This window comes from Heteronotia binoei, chromosome 2 (assembly GCF_032191835.1).
Source record: "Heteronotia binoei isolate CCM8104 ecotype False Entrance Well chromosome 2, APGP_CSIRO_Hbin_v1, whole genome shotgun sequence".
In the NCBI taxonomy this organism is placed as follows: domain Eukaryota; kingdom Metazoa; phylum Chordata; class Lepidosauria; order Squamata; family Gekkonidae; genus Heteronotia; species Heteronotia binoei.
Genome location: NC_083224.1, coordinates 187,888,592 through 187,909,636, shown reverse-complemented (window position 1 = coordinate 187,909,636; position 21,045 = coordinate 187,888,592). Strand labels below are relative to the sequence as shown.

The window sequence follows — 21,045 nt, the reverse complement described above, 5'->3', positions numbered from 1 at the left end:
ATATTAGGCCACACACCCCTGATGTAGCCAATCCTCCAAGAGCTGTAACAGGGGTGTCGAATTCATTTGTTAAGAGGGCCAGATCTGATATAAATGAGACCTTGTCAGGCTGGGCCATGTGTGTACCTATTTAAGATTAAGTAGCAGAGATATAAACTTCATAAAGGACACAGACAAACATGACTAAAAAAAACACCTTAAAACAAAACATGCTTAAAACATTAGCACTTGTTGGCCTTAAAGGTGCTTTCTTTGTCTTTCTCCCATGGGATCCAGGGAACTGGGCAAAGGAAGCTCTGGCTCTTTCCCTTCCTCCCCAGGAGGAGGAACCTCAACCAATGGAGAAAACAGAGGCTTTGCTCTGTAGTTCCTGTGCAACTAAGGAAGCCTTTTAAAGCAAGCTGAGATGCAGAAGGAAGCAAGAGAGAGGAAGGAGGAAACAAACAAGAGCCCAGTTGCTCGGGAGCCCAATAGGAACCTTTCGAGGGCCTGATTTGGCTCCTGGGCCACATGTTTGACGCCCCTGACTTACAGGGTCAAGCATCTTGTCTCTTTATTGTTTCCTTATTAGTATGCCTGTATTATTGACTGTTATTCTAATGTAGTGCACATCAAAGCCATGTAACTTTTCTTTAGTTCTCACTAGTGGCAAATGCAGGAATGTCCGCTTTGAAGATAAGGCCTCTGGGAATACTTTCTCAGGCTCAGGTTGGGAGTCTGAACCCAGGATGTTGCAAACCGCAATAGTAGATAAAATAGCAAGCGTGTGAATTTCACACGCTAGGGTAGAAATTCCAAAGGTATCTTTGATGTGCCCCCTTAAAGCTAGTACTCTTGAGTTACACTGTATCACTTCCAATTTTGTGCCTATTCGAGCACCATGGATTATCAATAAACCAATACTTTGTTTCAAAATCAAGGACTAGTTATTTTGAGATCTAATGCTTGACAGTTCTTCGTACAGGGCCTAGTGTAAGCTCCAGGGAGGATTGGCTACATCAGGGGTGTATGGGCTAATATGCAAAGGAGTTCCTGCTATAAAAAAAAGCCCTGCTTTCAGCAAAACACAGTCCCCTGGAATCTGCCACTCCTGGACGCTTCTCTAGAAGAAGACAGGCTGCCTGTCAAGGAAGTGGCAACACCAGGCTGGACAGACTCTGTGCAAGACGGCTCGGGATCTCACTCACATCTCCTTGGGCGTCACGGCCATCCGCGCACGGACTAAGTCCAGAGGGTATGTCAACATGGCTGCTGTCGTGCCAGCGAGAGAGCCAGCGAGGAACCGGGGCAGCGGCGTCAAGGCCCTGAACCAAAAAAAAAAAAAAAGATTTAAAAAATGAAGGGAGAGTTCCTTCCCGCTCCTCAATCTTTCACTGTGGGAAAGGTCAGGACGGTTGATGGCTGGAGGGAAGAACAACGTTCCTGCAGGCTTCCAGTAAGCCCTTTGACAAAAAGCCACGGGCAGGGCAGGGCTTGAGCAGGTACACTGGGGCTTCTCTTACCACCACATAAGCACAGCACATCACAAAACACAGGAAATCAGAGGAAGGGGAAACTCAGATATGTTTCAATGCCTTGCTTGTGGGCCAGGGTCCCTATCGTGTTGCCCGGGGGCACCATGGGGCTCACCAGCATCATTCCTGATATCTCCCAAGTCTTTTTAGAAAGTGGGCGGAGTTTTTGCCCCACAGGGTATCTGACTGGCTCTGCAGATTTTTTTTTTAAAGTTGCTTCACCGGCAGCTGCCACTACAGCATGAGGATCTTCACTGTGTGATCCAAGGAAGGCAGTGTGGATGCAATAAAACATTTTAAAACAATATTTAAAAACGAAAGACATTCTGTTCCGCACAGCTTCTGCCCAAAATGCTGAAGAGTTATGATTAGGGTTATATGTGCCTCACTCCCGACCCTTTTGGGGCTGGTCTGCCTTTTGTGGCAGCCATTTTGTGGCTACGGTCACCACTCTTGCCAAGAATTCCAAAGGTGCCAACAGGCTTTAAAAGGTGCAGACCTGTAACCTAGGCAGGGCTGGCTTCAGGGCGTCTGGGGCCAGAGTTTTGCCCAAAACCCAGAGTGTCATCCCTGATATCACTGGCATGCCCATGTGTCTCCTGGGCGATGTATGCATGTCACATGACATTCCCAGAATACTCCCCCCTTCCCCCTGCCGGTGTGACAATGGAACCTGGAAACCCTAGGAATTACCAGTCTTCCTGTTGCCTCCGGGACACGTACACTTTTTGTAGGCATTCAGGTGAGGAAGCTTAACCACAAAACTAAGCCAGCTTTCGGGACACGAATGACTGACCAACTAGGAAGTGGCCTCTTGAGACCCACTAAGTTGAAGAGTCTTTTACAAAGCTTTCCTGCCTAGGGTTGCTCTTGAGTCTGCCAAACTGTCTCCTGGTGGGTCAAGACAACAGTTGCAACATTAGGCAGGAACTGACAGAGCTATTCCACCTTCTCATGTTGCCCCAAAGCAGTTCTCCTCATTTCAAGAGCCAGTTTGGTGTAGTGGTTAAGTGCACGGACCCTTATCTGGGAGAACCGGGTTTGATTCCCCACTCCTCCACTTGCAGCTGCTGGAATGGCCTTGGGTCAGTTGTAGCTCTCGCAGAGCTGTTATTGAAAGGGCAGCTTCTGTCAGAGCTCTCTCAGCCCCATCCACCTCCTAAGGTATCTGTTGTGTGTGTGTGGGGGGGGAAGTTAAAGGAGATTGTAAGCCACTCTGAGACTCTGAATTTCAGAGTATAAAGTAAGGGTATAAATCTAATATCTTCTTCTATTCCTGCCTCAGCATGCCAACTGGTGGCTCAGCATGCCCATGCGGTACAGATCTGCCTGTCCAAAGCAGAAGACACTAGAGGGATCAAAGATGGCTTCTGTGTTTTCCGAGTTGAGTCTCTTTGCAACACTTTCCCATACTGCAATCCTTCTTCCCCCATTCACTGAGCACTGCCTGTCCCTTTTGAGGCCCCCCTCCCTGTGGCCTTACTTTCCCTGGAAGCCGTAGTAGCTGCCCAGGAGCTGTTTGTACTCCTCATGTGCGCAGAACTGGATGGCGGCGTAGGGGATCACCCGGACCATGGTGGCGGAGTTCCCACGCCACAGGCTGAAGAAGCCTTCATTGAGGTAGGTGCGGTAGATCACCCGGTAAGCCTCCTGGGTGGAGGGAGAGAAAGAGACAGACACACATACTGTCAAGCATGGTGAAATTCCATTGATAATTGATTGTGGTTGGGTCCTTCATAACACTGGTCTGTGAAGTATCATGGAGGACCAAGCTTTGCTAGCCTTGTTATTCTTTTCCCTCCCCCTTCCTGCTTTATCGTTTACAAAGTAGAAGTAGTGAGAAACAAAACTAACTTGAGAAGAAGTAATCAGCACCTTCCCATACATTCCTGAAAGGGAGTGCAACACATCTGGGGAAAGCAAGGGCAGAGTCCTGATATATGGGAATATAGACATTTATGATAGTTTATGTGTGAGAGCTATCCCTCACCCCCACTCTTTGGAATCCTTTTGAAGTAAGCCTTAAAAGTATTGTATCAATGTATTTGCAGCATCACTCTCAAGGATCTGTTACACTGAAAGTATCGGTTTATCAATAAACGTAGTCTTTGTATCAACTTCGGCTCGTCATTGAACCCGCATGCTTGACATTTTGAGAGTGATCCTATAAGAAGTTTAACCGCCCTGGCAACTTTATAACCGAATGGCTGAAAAGATTCCAGTGAGCAGTGAACTTCCAGAATCTGAGGAAGGGGCGAGAGCACCAACACCGCCGTGGCACGTGCTGGACGCCCGGAGAGTCGCTGGAAAGGGCTCCTCTCTCCACATTCAACAACTTTTGGTCACCCCGTGTCAGTGGCAACCGCGTACCTCTACCACCACAATGGATGAGGCCCCAGCGCGCAGAGATGCCATCCTAACCAGGCACATGCGCCGGGTAAAGATGGCCAACGAAGAGGGTGAGGTGGCTGAGCCTGGAGAGGATAGGAGCACAGCAGTGACCAGCGCAGAAGCCGACCCACCTCTGGCCACGGTGGTTGGGACCCACGAGGTAATGGGCTTGAAGGAGGAGGAAGACGAGATTGCTCGTGAATTCCGATCGATGGTACGAAAAGAAGTCAAAGAGGTCGCCAAGGGGTTGCGGGATGAGATGCAAGCGATGACCACCATGATGGCCGGAGAGTTCAACATGCAGGTCGACTGGATTCTGAGGATGACTGACCCGAGAAGAGCCCTGCAACCGCCTGCGGCTAGACCCTCGACAATATCACCTCGGGCACAGCTGGCGGCACCTCCGGCCCCTCGGGAAGGGGGCCGAGGAAGGGAATTGGACGCCATCTTTGACGGAGATCCGGAGGAGGTGGAGTATTTCACGATCCAGGCTAATAGCTACATGCATTATTGGAGGAACACCTTCTCTGATGAATTTAGTCGTGTGAACTATCTGAGATCGAAGTTGAAGGGGGCCGCTAAGAGATGGTACGTGAGTCTGTACGAGGCCATGAGCCCGGAGCTGGACTATGTGGCCACTTTCTTACAGGTCCTACTGGCCCAGTATGAGGACCCCCTGCAGGAGACCCGCGCTTTGGCCGCCCTGAGGGACATACGACAAGGCTCTAAGACTATACGTGAGTACGCGGCTGAGTTCCGCACCAACGCGGCCAAAGTGAGGTGGTGGAGTGATCTGATGAAGATTGAGCATTTCACCCGCGGGCTGAACGCTAGTGTCCTGGATCGAGCCCTGCAGCAGGAGAGATCAACCACCCTGGTGGGGTGGATACAGCTGGCAGAAGTGGAAGCCAACATGAAGAGAGTGGCCATGCAACGCCAGCAGCAAAGTAGCAAGTCGGGCCGTGACCCGAAACCAGGGGTGAAGACGGAGGCGAAGAAAACCCAGGTTGGAGGGACAGCTGGGAAGCCCCCGGCACCCCGCAAATGCTTTTGGTGCGGGGACCTGAACCACCTGGCCAGCAGCTGCCCGAACCCCCCCTAGACCACCATCCAGCATCTCCAAGACAAGCACTCCGACTCCAAAGAAGCAGACCGGCCGCCCTAAGGATGCGGCGAAGAGCAGCACAGCTGCGAACTCGATGCCTGACGAGGACACCATCGTCACTGATGAGCTGAGTGAGATGTCCTGGGAGGACGAGCTGGCAGGAAACGAGAATGACCTGCTCTAAATGGTGCCAGTCAGCAGGTTGCCGACGAACCGGCACCACTCAGGGTGAGAGTAATGGGGTCGCTATATTTTGTACCAGTGATTCTGCTAAACAGCAGACTCAAGAGGTTCGTGCAGGTGAAAGCTTTAATTGACTCAGGGTGCACGACAGACATAATCACCCCTAAACTGGTAGACGCATTGGGGCTTCCCACAACAGCTTTGCCGCATCCCATCCAGTTTGAGCAGATGGATGGGTCAATAATGAGGGGGGGGAGCCATGCATATTAGAGACTCAATTAGTACCGGTGGGCATTAAAGACAACTGGGACCAGGAAGCTTTTGTAATAGCCCCATCATCCTCTTACGATGCTGTTTTGGGAGTAGGGTGGCTAGCCAAGCACGAGCCAGACATTTGATGGGGAGACCAGACGATAGAATTCAATGGTCCAAGGTGTCGAGCCCATCACTGGAATAAGGAATGGGGCTCCAGTTCGCCGTCCCGAAATGAAAAGGTTTGCTTGACAATGGAGGAAGTTCAGATGATTCCTAAAGCTTATCAAGACTTAAGGGGGTTGTTCAGTGAACAGGGAGCCGATGAGCTTCCGCTCCATAGGGACACGGACTGTGCCATTGAACTGATCCCAGGGCAGACCCTGCCTAAGGCCAAGTTGTACTCGATGGGGTGGGCTGAGAAGGTGGAACTGAGGAAGTTCCTAGATAAGAACCTGAAGAGAGGCTTTATCTGACCTGCCACAGCCCCCCATGCAGCCCCCGTCCTCTTTAGGAAAAAGAAGGACGGCTCGCTCAGACTTTGTACTGATTTTCGGGGGATTAATGGGATTTCCACCTCCAATGTTTATCCAATACCCCTCATCAAGGACTTAGTATGGTGTCAGAGGGGAAGATCTTTACTAAGCTGGACTTGAGGGGTGCATACTTCAGGGTGCGCATCAAAGAGGGGGATGAATGGAAAACAGCATTCAATACACCAATGGGACAATTTGAGTACCTAGTGATGCCTTTTGGGTTACAAGGAGCGCTGGGAGTATTTATGAACTTTATCAATGAAGTGTTAAGAGAATATTTGTTTAAGGGGGTGGTGTACCTGGATGACATAATTATTTATTCACAAGATCTCCAATCACATGTGAAACTAGTGAGGGAGGTCCTCAGTACACTGTTGAAGCATAAGTTGTATGCTAAGTAGTCAAAATGTGAGTTCCACAAGACCGAACTTGACTATTTTGGGTTTCAGAGTATCAGGGCAGGGGTTGGCTATGGACCCGAGTAAGGTTCAAACGGTATTAGATTGGGCTCCCCCGACGACACGTAGACAGCTCCAATCGTTCCTTGGGTTCGCAAATTTTTACAGAACCTTCATACCGGGGTTCGCCCAAATAATGTTGCCCCTCACTGAGTTACTGAAAACAAAGGGAAAAGGTCCAGACTCCAAAAAACCGGGAGCGAAGCTAAATTGGACGCCGAAATGTCAGGCGGCTGTTCACAAGCGAGCCAGTCTTAAGCCACCCCAATGAGTTGAAGCCTTTCATTGTGAAATGTGATGCTTCCGCCGTCGCTGTCAGAGCCATCCTCATGCAAAAAGATGAGGAGGGAAGGCTAAAGCCCTGTGCCTATATTTCTAAAAAGTTTTCCCAGGAGCAGAGGAATTGGTCGGTGTGGGATAAAGAGGTTTTTGCCGTGACTTATGCCTTAAAAACATGGAGGTCATGGCTGGAAGGCGCCAAACTGCCATTTGAAATTTGGACCAATCACAAAAATTTGGAGGCGCTCACCGGTCGACATAAACTCAATGAAAAGCAAATTAGGTGGGCGGGGTTCTTTTTCAAATTTGATTTCGTACTGAGGCACATCCTGGGGACAAAAAATTTCTTGGCAGACGCCCTTTCATGCCTCCCTCAGCACAACAGCCAAAAGGAGGAGGTGGTGGACTCCTTAATCTCCCCTTCTCAAGTAGCCGCCATGGTAACCACCCGATCCAAAACAAGGCGGAATCTGCAAACGGAAAAGTGGGGGGGGGGGAACGCCTGGCCACAGAAACTGAAAAGGAAGGGGAAGACCGACTGGGTGAAGTGCAAAAGGGAGAGGATGGGTTCTGGTATAAAGATGGCAAGCTTTATGTTCCTAAGAGCCTCCGCTCAGAGGTCCTGCAATTCTGCCATTCCAACAAGCTAGCCGGGCACTTTGGGTATTTGAAGACACTGCATCTGATTAACAGGCAATTTTGGTGGCCCTCTATGAAAAAGGACGTTTCTGAATCTGTGGCCTCCTGCCCTATTTGCTTTATGGCAAAAAAAGGGGAGGGAAGCCTCCCGGGCTATTAAAACCTTTAGAAACAGCCACATGTCCTTGGTCTGTAGTGTCAATGGATTTTATAGTTGAGCTACCAGCCTCGCAGGAAAAGACCGTAATTCTGGTAGTAGTGGACACCTTTTCCAAACAAGTGCACTTCATTCCTTGTGCGCAACTGCCAACCGCTAAGAGGCTAACGTATTTGTTTTTCCACCATATTGTGAAACTCCACTCATTCTCCGATAAGATCATTAGTGACAGAGGCCCACAGTTCGTTGCCAACTTCTGGTGGGAGTTTTGCAAACTTACGGTATGGAACAGGGGTTGAGCTAAGCTTAGCACCCACAGACGGACGGAACAAATGAATGCGCTTTTAGAACAGTACTTACGGTGCTATGTAAACCACCAACAGTCAAATTGGGTGGACCTCTTGCCGTTTGCCGAGTATGGTTACAACAGTGTGCATAGCTCAACCAAGGCTTCCCCATTTCAAATTGTAAATGGGTATGAAGGCAAGCCTGTCCTATTATTGCCGGGTGGAGAGCAAACCCGAGACCCCACCTCTTTCGAGCAATGGTGGGGCAAATTAGAGAAAAGCTGGAAGGGGATCCAAGAGAACTTGGAATTGGCCAAGGAAGCTTACAAAAAGCAGTATGATAAATCCCGTGTGCCTGCTTGGGATTTCCAAGTGGGGGATTTCTGTGTTTGTATCAACAAAAAAACTTCCACTGAATCAGCCTTCAAAGAAGCTGGCTTATAGATTTCTGGGTCCTTTTAAAATCAAGAGGGTAATTAATAAAGTGACAGTAGAATTGGAGTTGCCAAAGATGTTTAGTAAAATACACCCTGTCTTTCATTGCAGTCTTTTGCGAAGAGACCCGGGTGGTACTCCTTGGCACCCTCAACCGCCAGCCCCACAACCTTTTCAGATTGGGAATCAGAGTCATCATGAAGTGCAAGAAATGTTAGATGCTAAGATAAAACAAGTAGTGTTGTATTATTTGATTAAATGGAAACATTTCCCAGCCAGCGAAAATGAATGGGTAGCAGAACAAGATTTTTTAGCACCTGATTTGATAAACAAGTTTTATAAGGCCTTTCCTCAAAAACCCCGACGCTGATGTTAAGGGGGGCAGTATGTCAAGAATGGTGAAATTCCATTGATAATTGATTGTTGTAGGGTCCTTCATAACACTGGTCTGTGAAGTATCATGGAGGACCAAGCTTTGCTAGTTTTGTTATTCTTTTCCCTCCCCCATTCCTGCTTTATTGCTTACAAAGTAGAAGTAGTGAGAAACAAAACTAACTTGAGAAGAAGTAATCAGCACCTTCCCATACATTCCTGAAAGGGAGTGCAACACATCTGGGGAAAGCAAGGACAGAGTCCTGATAACATTATGGGAATGTAGGCATTTATGATAGTTTATGAGTGAGAGCTATCCCTCGCCCCCACCCTTTGGAATCCTTTTGAAGTAAGCCTTAAAAGTATTGTATCAATGTATCTGTAGCATCACTCTCAAGAATCTGTTACACTGAAAGTATCGGTTTATCAATAAACGTAGTCTTTGTATCAACTTCGACTCGTCATTGAACTCGCATGCTTGACACATATGGCCTTGAAGGGCACAGTGTGACCATGGGAGGAGGCTCCAGCTGCTGGGCCTACCCTCTTCCTTCCACCCATACAGCCTCTCAGATTCCAGAGTTCCCTCACCCTTCGATCTCCACTTTGTCTGGAGCACTTAGTCAACCCTTTTCCCCATTGCTTCCCTCAAATAAAGCATAGCATGTTCCTTGAGGCCTCCTGAAGGAGTGCCGGTTCTCTCTCCCCTGACCCAAACATTCCCTCTCCCTGAGACAAGAACCCCTTGGTTGACCTGCCAGCCCAGGATTCACGTGAAGCTGCCCCATTTCCTCATTAGAGGGTTATGGGGCCTGGACCACTTGGGTCCCCATATGGGTCCTTACCCAATAGGGGAAGGAAACCCCAGAGGCTTGCCAAAGCTTAAGGCCTGAGCAAGTCGAATCCTCAGATTGGTCTAAGCCACAGGAGGAAGACAAGGGATTTTCAAGTTACGGAAGAAAGTGAGCGTGATCAGACAAACCGATTCCCCACTAGGCTTGTTCTGGCATCTGAGCTCTTTCCACCACCACCACCACCCCTCATGCCTCCGTCCAATTTGACACAAGCTGCCCCGCGGCAGAAACTTGGCCCACCTCTTTCCCCTGGCAAGCAAGATCCTCTGAAAACTGGTTTCTGCTTGCCACAGGAAACAAGGATATTAGTACAGCCTTGCTGCAATAATTGGAGTGCTGGCTGCTGTACAAAACCAAACTGGATTATTTGGATATCATCTTCTTACCATCAGATTTCCTCATGAGAAGACAGCATTGGATTGCTTATGAGTTGGACTTTATTTCTGATGGCTTTCTAAGCTGTTCTGTGTTGTTTAAATGAGTGCATTGACTTTTGCCAATTTTCAGTATATATTATATTAATCTTGACAGTTTCTTGGAATTTATGTTTGAGGCTGGTAATCACGGAAGCTTTGGCTTTCTTTTGCTACTCATTACCGTGGTTCTCATTTTTGGTTTACTCAACCTCCAGACAGCCAGGAATTACAACTATTTCTGGACTACAGTTGCCTCTGGAGAAAATGGCTGCTTTGGACGACTATGGTATATCATAGATTCTAGGCGAAACCCCTCCCCAAATTCCCTCCTCCATGGGCACTGTCTTCAAATCCCCAGCAATTTACCAAGCCATAGCTGGTAACCTTAGGCCACCCAAAGAGGGACTTCACACTCACTCAATTGCACAATCGCACGAAGCAAGGAGAATGGCATTTCCTCTTACCTTGGCAGAAAACCTAGTTGATGACACTGAAAGAGAAAGAGGAAAGTCACTAGGTGAGCAGCAAGGCACAGAAACACAAGGCCAAAATAAGCAGGGGCAGGGCTCTCTTGATGATGGCACCTCTTCCATGGAATGTCTTTCCCATTACTACTGACACCTCCTTTGTTAAGTTTTAGGTGCCATGTGAAAACCTTTCTGTTCTCCCAGGACTGTTATTGTATGTTAACCTGGTTCTTGTCCTCATTTGGTTTTGCTGCTACCGAACAAGTCATTTCAATACATTCATGCCCTAACCTAACGGGAACCCACGTGAGCTTATGTTCTTCTCCCCTCCTCCATTTTACCTTCCTAACAACAACCCTATGAGGTAGATGAGGAAGAGGGTGTGTGTGACTGGCCTAAACATATACAACCTGTGCTGTGCCAGCTACACTGGCTCCCAGGCGAATACCAAGTCAGGTTCTCAGTTTCTTATCTTCAGTTTAACCCAAACTTGCACGCAATAGAGCAATTAACAGACTCCATTTATTGCCTTATGACGCTCTCACCATCATTCTCCCATTCTGACATGTTACCGTTTTATGGGTTTCCCAAGCAAATGCTATCCGGATCAAATGTTCTTGCAATTTGCTAATTTCACTATTTTGCAGTTGGATTCTAACTTTGTACCACTTTGCATTCTTAACCACTATCTGTAGCTCTGCTCACTGTACCCCATTTCCTTTGTCTGATGAAGTATGCATGCATATGAAAGCTGAATAAAACTTTGTTGGTCTTAAAGGTGCTACTGGGCGCCTACTTTTTTTCTATTGCTTCAGACCAACACAGCTGCCCACCTGGATCTATCCTCAAAAGAGCATTACTCTCTGCTGAGAACAACCTACTGGTGGTCCCTGGCTCTGGTTGTCCTCAACTAGAGGCGGAGCTTTTTCGGCCCCAACTCCCCCCTGGTGGAAATCTCTGCCAACACCACCAAGGCCCTGCGGGACTTGATGCAATTCTACAAGGCCTGTAAGGCAGAGATGTTCCACCAGGCTTTTGGTGGAGGACAGTGACTTCCATCATAGCCGGCACCTTCCTCCTTTCTTCTTTCCTCCATCTTGGCTTCAGTCCACCCATCACTGGCCTGGGACATTGTTTGTTAAGTCTCCAGAATGGGGTAATGAAGAAATATTTGACGCTATCTGAAGTAATGTAATTGTCTTTTTGGTTGTTTTTAACTGGTTTTTATTGGTTGTAAATCACCTAGAGCAGGGGTCCTCAAACTTTTTAAATAGGGGGCCAGTTCACTGTCCCTCAGACTGTTGGAGGGCCGGACTGTTGTGGTGGCTGCCGTTACTGTACAAGGCCGTGGGCCGTCAGTTCTTCGTCTTCTGCATCTCTCTCCCTTCCCCACACCACACACCCCAGCCTGGGAACTCACCTCACCTCAGTATCGCCTCACACTCTGTCTCTGCCGCCTCAGCCCAGTGCCGGAAGTGTGCATTGCTAACGCGAGTTTAGGTCGAACGTCACTTCCGGTCTGATTTTGCCATAACCCGGCGGGCCGCATAAACGTCCTCAGCGGGCCGCATCCAGCCTGCGGGCCGTAGTTTGAGGACCCCTGACCTAGAGCCTTACATCATGGTAATTCATAAAGTGAATATATAAAGTCACCCAGAAAGCTTCCACAGTAAGGCAGGGATTCAAATTCGGGTCTCCCAGACCCTAATCCAACTATTATGCCACGCTGGCACTCTGACATTCTGTATCGTATATAATTAATATTTTAAATCATTATATATTGGGAGACATACATATGGACCAAGGGGACATTTAGTAGAGAAAGAGGTGCCAGAGCTCATTAGCACAACCTATTTGCACATCTCATTTGGATACGCCACACAACACTGACGTCACCGGAAGGTGTACTAAACCAAAGTATATCAGTTCAGCATCAACCTTCAAATGCTTCTTGAATTATAATTGCTGTAACAAAACCTTACTCCCATTATACTTCTTACATCTCTTTCTCCTATGCGGCCACAGTGGCATGATGAAGAGTCCATCTGTCTGCTTTATATGTTTTGGTTATTTTCCCATTTTTTTGTGGGGGAAAACATTAGAAAGTTTGTCCAGTCTTAGAGTTCAGCAAAGTTTTCACAGGAGGTTTGGAACCATGGAGCCCAGAATCAAGTATTTTGGTGGGAGGGGGGGAGGTAAGAAAGAAAGAGCACAATAAAATTTAGAGGTTCCAGAACTCAGCTCCTGTGAGCTCCTGCCCAAAATAAGGCCCAATATGCATACATAAAAAAATTTACAGCTTTTCTGCAGCTAATTGATTCTATTGTGGCAACTGTCAGTTTTACCACAGTGAGCTGGATATGAATTGCTGTCTAATTAAACTGATGCTAATTCATTTTTTAAAAGTAACTTCTGCCAGTTATTATTTTAAAAAATTGCTGCTGGCTTTATGGCTTCAATTTTTTTTGCCGTTTTCTTTTAAGAAACTAATTAACTTGTACTCGGTTGCTTGATCTTTCCCGCTTCTTGCCCCAGGAACCTCCGGATTATGAGGCAGTAAAACCATCTTGAATAAACGGACTCCCTGCAAACGACTGCACAAGAGATTTTAAAAGTCTCAGTTTTCAATCCTGCATTCATATCCCAACAGGACTTTGTTGCTACTGTGAAATTCGCAGCTCTTTTCCTTCCTTTGTTAAATTGGTCCGCCTTACAGATTTTTCTCTCATTATGCTACCTTGGACATTTCTCATAGTTCAAATATTTCTGTCCTGCTGCATATAACTAAAAATAAGAGTAGAACAGAAGGCTCAACCTATTCGAACAGTACTAGTTTCCCTGAATGTAATCCGCCCCCTGCCTGCAAAGGGACCTCCCCCTTTCTGATGTGTGATGGGATGCTCCCCCCTCCAGAGGCCTTGCTTGATGCTGGGTGGGTAGTCCTCCCCCCCCAATTCAGATGCCAATAAAGACGACTAGCCTGAGGGGAACTTCCACCATCAGAGGCACTAAGCTTCTGAATCCCAGAGCAAGGAGGCAACATCAAGGGAAGGCCTCAGCCTCTTTGCCCTGTTAGAATAATAGAATCATAGAGTTGGAAGGGACCTACAGGGTCATCTGGTCCAACCCCCTGCACAATGCAGGAAACTCACAAATACCTCCCCCTATATAGTCTGCTGTTGGCTGTCCAGAGGAACTGGTTGGCTGCTGTGCGAGACAGGATGCTGGACTAGAGGGACCACAGGTCTGATCCAGCAGGGCTCTTCTGATGTTCTTATGAAGGCCTTGGCCTCTGTGACCTGTTGTTGGCCGTCCAGAGGAACTGGTCGGCCACTGTGCAAGACAGGATGCTGGACTAGATGACTAGAAATGCTGTTTGTTTTATTGTTTATCGTTTTATTGTATTTCATGGTTTTAACTTGTCGTTTTTAATTGTTTTAACTTTTGTTGTTATTCGCACTGAGCCTGCTTGTGGGAAAGGGCGGAATACAAATTAACAAAAATAACAAAATAACAAAATTAATGAACCACTGGTCTGATCCAGCAGGGCTCTTCTTATGTTCTTAAGGAATCTTGAAGAGAGCTCTCGGAGTGCCAACTAGATCTTGCTGTTGTGTCCCTCTCTGTTTTGGCCTTTGCGGGTTTTTATGTTTGCGTTATGTATGTGGACTCAAGAGAAGACTTGGATATTCCCACCGGCTCATTGGAGCCAGGCAGACTGAGCTTGGGGACGTGGGAACAAAGGGCACCGCAAGCCCCCACCAGTTTGAATGACCCAATGATGTGCTAGCGCGGGAACCTAGAGATGTATATAAGCTGGGCCTGCAGGCCCCATCCTCACTCTTGTATTGTAACCCTTTACTATGTGATTCCTAATAAAGTAGTTATCACTACACCGAGACTCTGCCATGCATAGAACCCACTATATTATAGTGGCAACGAAGGTGGGATCCGGATGAGTGAGGTCCAGGGCACCCTGTGTCAGACAATGCTTCATTGAAGTCTTTTTGCTTTATGAATGTATTTAATCCATGCTTACTAATATCATCACTGAATAAAATGCTATGCTACTAACCTATGTGTCCTGCAAGAAAAGAAGGAGTGGTGGGAATGGAGGCTGCCAAGACTCCAAAGGCCAGTAGGGCCTTTGAAGTGCAAAACGCTCAGCTAGCCTCCCTGGCGCCTCCCGAGCAAAGCAAGGACATCAGCAAGGGGGGGGGAATGTAACCATCACCGGTGATAGATAAGCGGGCGTGTGAAAGTGTTACTTGCAGGAACAACTGTAGTTTTATTATGAGAAGTAGTTTAAAGCCCAAAGCCTTTGAAGTGTATACATAAATGCCAATGGTTCAAGCTATCTGTTATAAGTTTCAATGAATCCACGTAGAGAATAACATTGTTGTAATCAATAAAAACAGGTTGCTTACCTGTAACTGATGATCTTCGAGTGGTCATCTGTGCAGTCACACACATGGGTCTTGCCGCAGGCAATGAATCCATTCCTCGGAGTTCCAATAGCTCGCCTATAGCGCTTTTGGCGCGCTCCCCTCCCGCCCTGGGGAGCAGGCAGCGACCGCGCATGCCTGGAGCGGGGGGGGAGCGCCCATTCCACTCAGTTTCTTCCAGCCGCCGCTGACATAACACAGTACAGAGTTAAATAACAATCACAGGAAGCCAGCAGCGGGGAAGGCTGGGTGGGCGTGTGTGACTGCACAGATGACCACTCGAAGATCATCAGTTACAGGTAAGCAACCTGTTTATCTTCTTCGTGGTCTCTGTGCAGTCCCACACATGGGTGACTAGCCAGCTGAGTAACCTGGAGGAGGGTGCTGGTAAAAGAAGATAGTTAGTCACATAAGAAAACAGATCATGTTCCAAGACATAGAGGCAGAAGCGAAAACACTCACCATACTTCAGTGGAAGATGGATCGGAGAACTGCTTGGCCGAAAGAGGCGTCTCGTCTCGCACGAACGTCCAAAGCGTAATGGGAGACGAACGTGGAAGGAGAGGACCACGATGCAGCTGCACAGATGTCCTCTAAGGAGACGCCCTGTAGAAAAGCCGAAGACGTGGAGACCGCTCTAGTAGAGTGGGCCTTGAGGCCTTCGGGAAGAGGTTGTTTAGCCAGTTCGTAACACAACCTGATGGCACTAACTACCCATTTGGATAGTCTTTGGGTAGAAATTTTGTGTCCTTTACGTGGTTTACCGTAGGCCACAAACAGGTTAGGGTCCTTACGGAAAGGTTGTGTGCGATGCAGATAGAAGGCTAGCGCCCTTCTGACATCCAGAGAATGCAGGGATCGCTGTCCCTGGTCCGACGGGTTAGGGAAAAACGTTGGTAACGCAGTGGAGGTAGACAGATGAAACTTGGAGACAACTTTGGGGAGGAACGTAGGATCCGGTCTTAAGACAACCTTGTCCCTATGAAAGATGGTGTAGGGAGGGTCATGTCTGAAGGCACATAAGTCACTTGCCCGCTTACCCGAGGTGAGGGCTATTAGCAATGCTGTCTTCCAAGAAAGAAGATTGAGCTGTATTGTCGCCATGGGTTCAAAGGGCGCCTTCATTAGACAGGAAAGAACAAGGGATAAACTCCACGTTGGGACGAATGGTTTAACCGGTGGATGTAGGTGCAGCATTCCTTTGAGGAAGGATTTAGATAAGGGGTGAGAGAACACTGTCCTGCCGTCGATAGTGTCATGGAATGCCGAGATGGCAGACAGGTGTACTTTAAGTGAAGAGTAGCACAAGCCTGATTTCTGCAGGGATAGGAGATAATCTAGAATCAGGTTTAGAGGTGTTACCTCAGGAGTCAAATGATAGGGTGCAACGAAGGAACAAAAGCGCTTCCATTTGCGTTGGTACGAGAGTCTAGTGGAAGGCTTCCTTGCGTTGAGAAGAATATTGGTCACTTCTGTGGAGAGGCAGGTGAGTGTATCCTCCAAGCAGTGAGGGCCAGAACCCGAGGGTTGTGATGAAGTACCTGGCCGTTCGCCTGCGATAGAAGGTCTCCCACGATCGGGAGGCGGCGGTAAGTGTGTTGTGACATTTGCAGAAGTTTGGTGAACCATGGTTGCCGTGGCCACCACGGTGCGATAAGGATGCAGTCCGTGCCATCCCGTGCGACCTTCGTCAACACGCGTGTCAGTAGGGGGGTTGGCGGAAAAATGTAGTGGAGGGGACCTCTCCAGAGATGTAGGAAGGCATCGTCGCCCTTCCTGCAGTAGAAGCGGTGACATTTGGCATTGTCCCTGGAGGCAAAGACGTCCACCCTGGGGGTCCCGAAGCACCTGAAAATCCGACGAAGGTAGGTCAGATTGATGGACCATTCGTGGTCGTCTATACGTATCCTGCTTAGGGAGTCGGCCAATACATTCTGTACACCTGGGAGGTGGATGGCGGTCATGTGGATGCTGTGTTTGATACACCATTCCCAGAGCAGTGTGGCTATGCGACATAGTCGAGGGGATCTGGTGCCTCCCTGCTTGTTTACATAAAATACTGTCGCCATGTTGTCCGTGGAAATCTGGATGTGGCGACCCGCAATGAGAGGAAGGAAGGATTGAAGAGCTCTGTGTACTGCAATCAGTTCTAAGCAGTTTATGTGCAGGGTCCTCTCCTGAGGGGTCCAGAGACCTCTGACAGTCTTGCCTTCTAAGTGGGCTCCCCATCCCCACATGGAGGCGTCTGTTGTCACGATAGCTGTTGGAGTAGTTGGTAAGAACGGCATGCCCTCGAGGAGGTTGTCGAGGCTGGTCCACCAAGTGAGAGAAGGAAGGACTCTCCTGGGGACGGTGAGCAGGGTGCTCTGAGGTTGCACATGAGGCCGGTAGGCACGTACGAACCAGAGCTGAAGTGGTCTCATTCGTAGCCTGGCGAAGAGGAGGACTGCTGTAGTAGCGGCCATCAGACCTAAAAGACGCTGAATAGTTAGGGCCGGTTGGATGGGATGTAGCTGGACCATCCTGGCAAGGGTGATGATTGTCATAGCACGGTCCTCTGGAAGGAAGGCACGGTGTAAAGAGGTGCGAAGATAGGCCCCTATGAAGCAGAGATGTTGAGTGGGGGTGAAGTGCGATTTGGTGACATTCACCCGCAGGCCTAGAGACTCCAGGAGGAGAAGGGCTTCGTGAAGATTGGCCTCGAGCTGATTTGGAGTAGGTGCAATGAGGAGCCAATCGTCTATGTACGGGAAGACTGTGATGTTTCGCAGTCGAAGAGCCGCTGCCACCACCGCCATGCACTTGGTAAATACCCTGGGTGCAGTGGAGAGGCCGAATGGTAGGGAGATGTATTGATAATGATGTTGGCCGATCGCAAACCGGAGGTATCTGCGATGCTGAGGTCGGATAGTCACGTGGAAGTAAGCGTCCTGAAGATCTAGGGAAGCCATCCATGAATCCTTTGGAATCAAGGGCAAAATGGACTGCAACGAGATCATTCTGAATTTTCTGTACTGGATAAATTTGTTCAGCTTCCGAAGATCTAGAATAGGGCGCTTGCCTCCATCCCTCTTGGGGACCAGGAAGTACCTTGAGTAGAGTCCCATTCCCCGATGTTGGAGGGGAACCGGTTCTATGGCTTTTTTCTGGAGCAAGTCCAGAATCTCGTGATGGAGGTGATGGGATGGAGGGGTAGCCACGAAGTAGTGGTGGCGAGGCAGCGAAGCGAACTCTATTGCGTACCCCAGACGTACGATGGTGAGTACCCAGGAGTCGGTCGTGATTGAAGTCCAAGTCCTGTAGAATGGGGAAAGACGCGTGGGGTAGGGTGACTGAATGGGGAAGTCAAAGAGACTGCTTGGTAGGGGGGGATGATTTTTTGGACTGCTGAGGGCGTTGCCTTTGCTGAAAAGAAGGCTTCTGTTGCGCAGGTCTTCTTTTCCAGTATTCAGACTGTTTAGGAGAACGCTGGCGTCTTTGGAAAGATGGTTTCCAAGGTTGTTTGCGGCCAAACGGTTGCGAAGCAGGTTGAGAGACTCCTAGGCGCTTGGCCCGTTTACGCCCGTCGTCAACAGAGGACAAGACCTCATCAGTAGAGGCATGAAAGAGGCCGAGGCCATCAAAGGGAAGATCTTCTATCTTCTGCTTGATGTCGGGTTGAAGATTAGTGGATCTCAGCCAAGCATGACGACGCAGGGCAACTGAAGAGGCGAAGACACGGGATGAACAGGAGACCGCATGTCGAATCGAATTAATTTGTTGTTTGGAGACCCTGGAGAGTTCGGAAACCAGGGCTGATGCTGTTCTCTGAGAGGAGTCGGGAAGCGATGGTATCAGTGGTGTGAATTGGTTCGCCAGATTAAAAGTATAAGCAGCAAAATAAGCCAGGTAATTGTTAAGCTTCGAGTTGGTGGAGGCAAGTGTGAAGATTTTCCTTGCCAAGGTGTCTAATTTCCTTCCCTCACGATCCGGCGGCGCGGGATGCCTGGAGGGTTTGGCCTTCATGGCAGAATGAACGATGATAGAGTTCGGAGCTGGATGTGAGGCGAGGAACTTAGCGTCGGGGGCATGGACTCGATAGAGGGAGTCCAGCCTCTTAGAAGTGGGAGGTACCGATGCAGGTTTGTCCCAAGTCTCCTGAAGACCCTCCAGGTGCACCGGTAGCATAGGAAGCAAGGACCCGGGAGGGAAGTCTGATTGCACCAGGTCATGTACCATGTCCGACACTTTGGGGGAGTCCGCCTGGAGAGGTATCTTCAGTGCCTCCGCCATAGAAGTAATAAGGTTGAGATACGCTTTGGATGCATCAGACGGAGAGAGCCTGAGCTGTTGCGCAGAGTCCGAGGGGAGAGATGGAGAGTGGTCCTCCGAATCCGAAGAGGCTGGGGAGTCCCCACCCGAGGAAGAGGCTCCCGTGGAGGGGGAGGGTGGATGAACAGTCGGTTCCGAGATGGGGGCTGCAGGCTCCGAGGTCTTGGGAGGAGACCGAACTCGAGAATCCGGGGCCACGGATACAGTGGCAGAAGCAGTACGCGGTTTAGCCACGTCTCGGTACCGAGGGTGCTCACGGCGTTGATGCGAGGGGCCAGCCTCTTGTTCAGATGATAGGAGGCGGTTGAGGAGTCTGGGTGAGTACTCGAAATGGCTTCGAGGGTCACGAAGTCGAGAAGGGCGGTCGAAGTGGAGCTGAGGTGAAACGAGCTAAGGAAGAGCGCAGCGAGGAAGGTGTTGTCCGGGCGGCGGAAAGGAAGAAACTGAGTGGAATGGGCGCTCCCCCCCCGCTCCAGGCATGCGCGGTCGCTGCCTGCTCCCCAGGGCGGGAGGGGAGCGCGCCAAAAGCGCTATAGGCGAGCTATTGGAACTCCGAGGAATGGATTCATTGCCTGCGGCAAGACCCATGTGTGGGACTGCACAGAGACCACGAAGAAGATATGAAACTTAGTTTTTCAACAAAGACAAGTCTGATCATTTTGAAACTTCAATGAACCCTTTGCTGACACCCTGGCACCGCCAAGTGCACTGAGCTCCAGCACCGTCGCGCAACTGGCCCAGCCCGATCATGGCCGCCACATCTGGATCACAAAACTCCATTCCGGAGTACGACGTGGTACAGCCCGAGGCCTGGGAAGCCTGGGTCAAAAGACTCAGGTACCACCTCATGGCACAGCGAATCAAGGAGGATGATCATGAAATCAAGAAGGCCATCCTGCTAAGCAACTGCAGCATCGTCATGCTATAGCTAGCGGAGGGCCTGGTCGCGCCAGATACGCTCAGACGACTCAAGACGGGGACAATGCCCTCAAGCTGCATCAGGCGACCTGACGAAAGCCGAGAATCGACCACCCCCAAGATCTGCGCACTAGTTGCACTAGTGGACGACATCCAGGCACTATCACTTCAGGGACCCAGGTATGCCAGTTGCCCATTCCCTCCCTGGATAAATACTACGTGACTGTGTTCATGGAAGGCAAGCCCTGCAAAATGGAGGTAGACCCCGGGATGGGCCAGACAGTCATTTCAGCCCACAAGTTCAGGGAGATGTGCCCCGGGGGGAAAGCTCAATTAAAACCAATCTCATTCCTAGTCCAGGGCTTTCAGAAGCGGGAGGTTGCTGTCTGGGGAGTGGGCCTGATTCACGTTAGGTACAGAAAGTTCAAGGGCGAGCTCCCCCTCATAGTGGTGGAGGGCGATCTGTGTAGTCTCCTTGGTCGGTCCTGGTTCCAGACACTGGGCATCCAAGTGACAGGGATCCATTACACCCCCGTTCAAAGGGACTTTCAAAGGGTGTGTGAAGAGTTCCCTGTGGTTTTCGATGGAACTCTGGGGACATACACCGGGGCCCCCGTAGCCTTACAACTAGACCCCAACGTACAGCCCATACGGCTGAAGGCCAGGTGGGTGCTGCTAGCTCTCAGGCCCAAGATCGAAGAGGAGCTTGACTGCCTCGTGGCCCAAGGGGTTCTGGAACCAGTTGCCAATGCAAAGTTGGGAAACTCCCATAGTAACCCCAATCAAACCCAATGGCAGCATACGCATCTGCGCTGACTATAAATGAACGATAAATAAGGCATTGCAAGGCCATGTATATCCTGTTCCGGTGGTGAGTCACATGTTAGCATCACTAGCGGGAGTAAAAATCTTTGGGAAACTGGATTTGGCACAAGCATACCAACAGCTCCCTGTGGACGAAGCCACAGCAGAAGCGCAAACGACCGTAACGCACCGGGGGGCCTTCAAAGTTAGACACTTGCAGTT

At 49.3% G+C, this 21,045-nt stretch overlaps 1 protein-coding gene across 3 annotated transcripts in view; it reads right to left on the bottom strand.

Moving 5' to 3' along the window:
• Positions 1-21,045, bottom strand: part of SLC25A42 (solute carrier family 25 member 42) — a 53,776-nt gene that overhangs the window by 5,537 nt on the left and 27,194 nt on the right. For all 3 annotated transcript variants that reach the window (XM_060232691.1, XM_060232690.1, XM_060232692.1), the window contains exons 4-6: positions 10,343-10,368; positions 2,998-3,164; positions 1,188-1,304 (exon numbers count right to left, since the gene is read on the bottom strand). In XM_060232691.1, the coding sequence (XP_060088674.1) occupies positions 1,188-1,304; positions 2,998-3,164; positions 10,343-10,368 (310 nt within the window). The remainder of the gene's footprint in view (positions 1-1,187; positions 1,305-2,997; positions 3,165-10,342; positions 10,369-21,045) is intronic.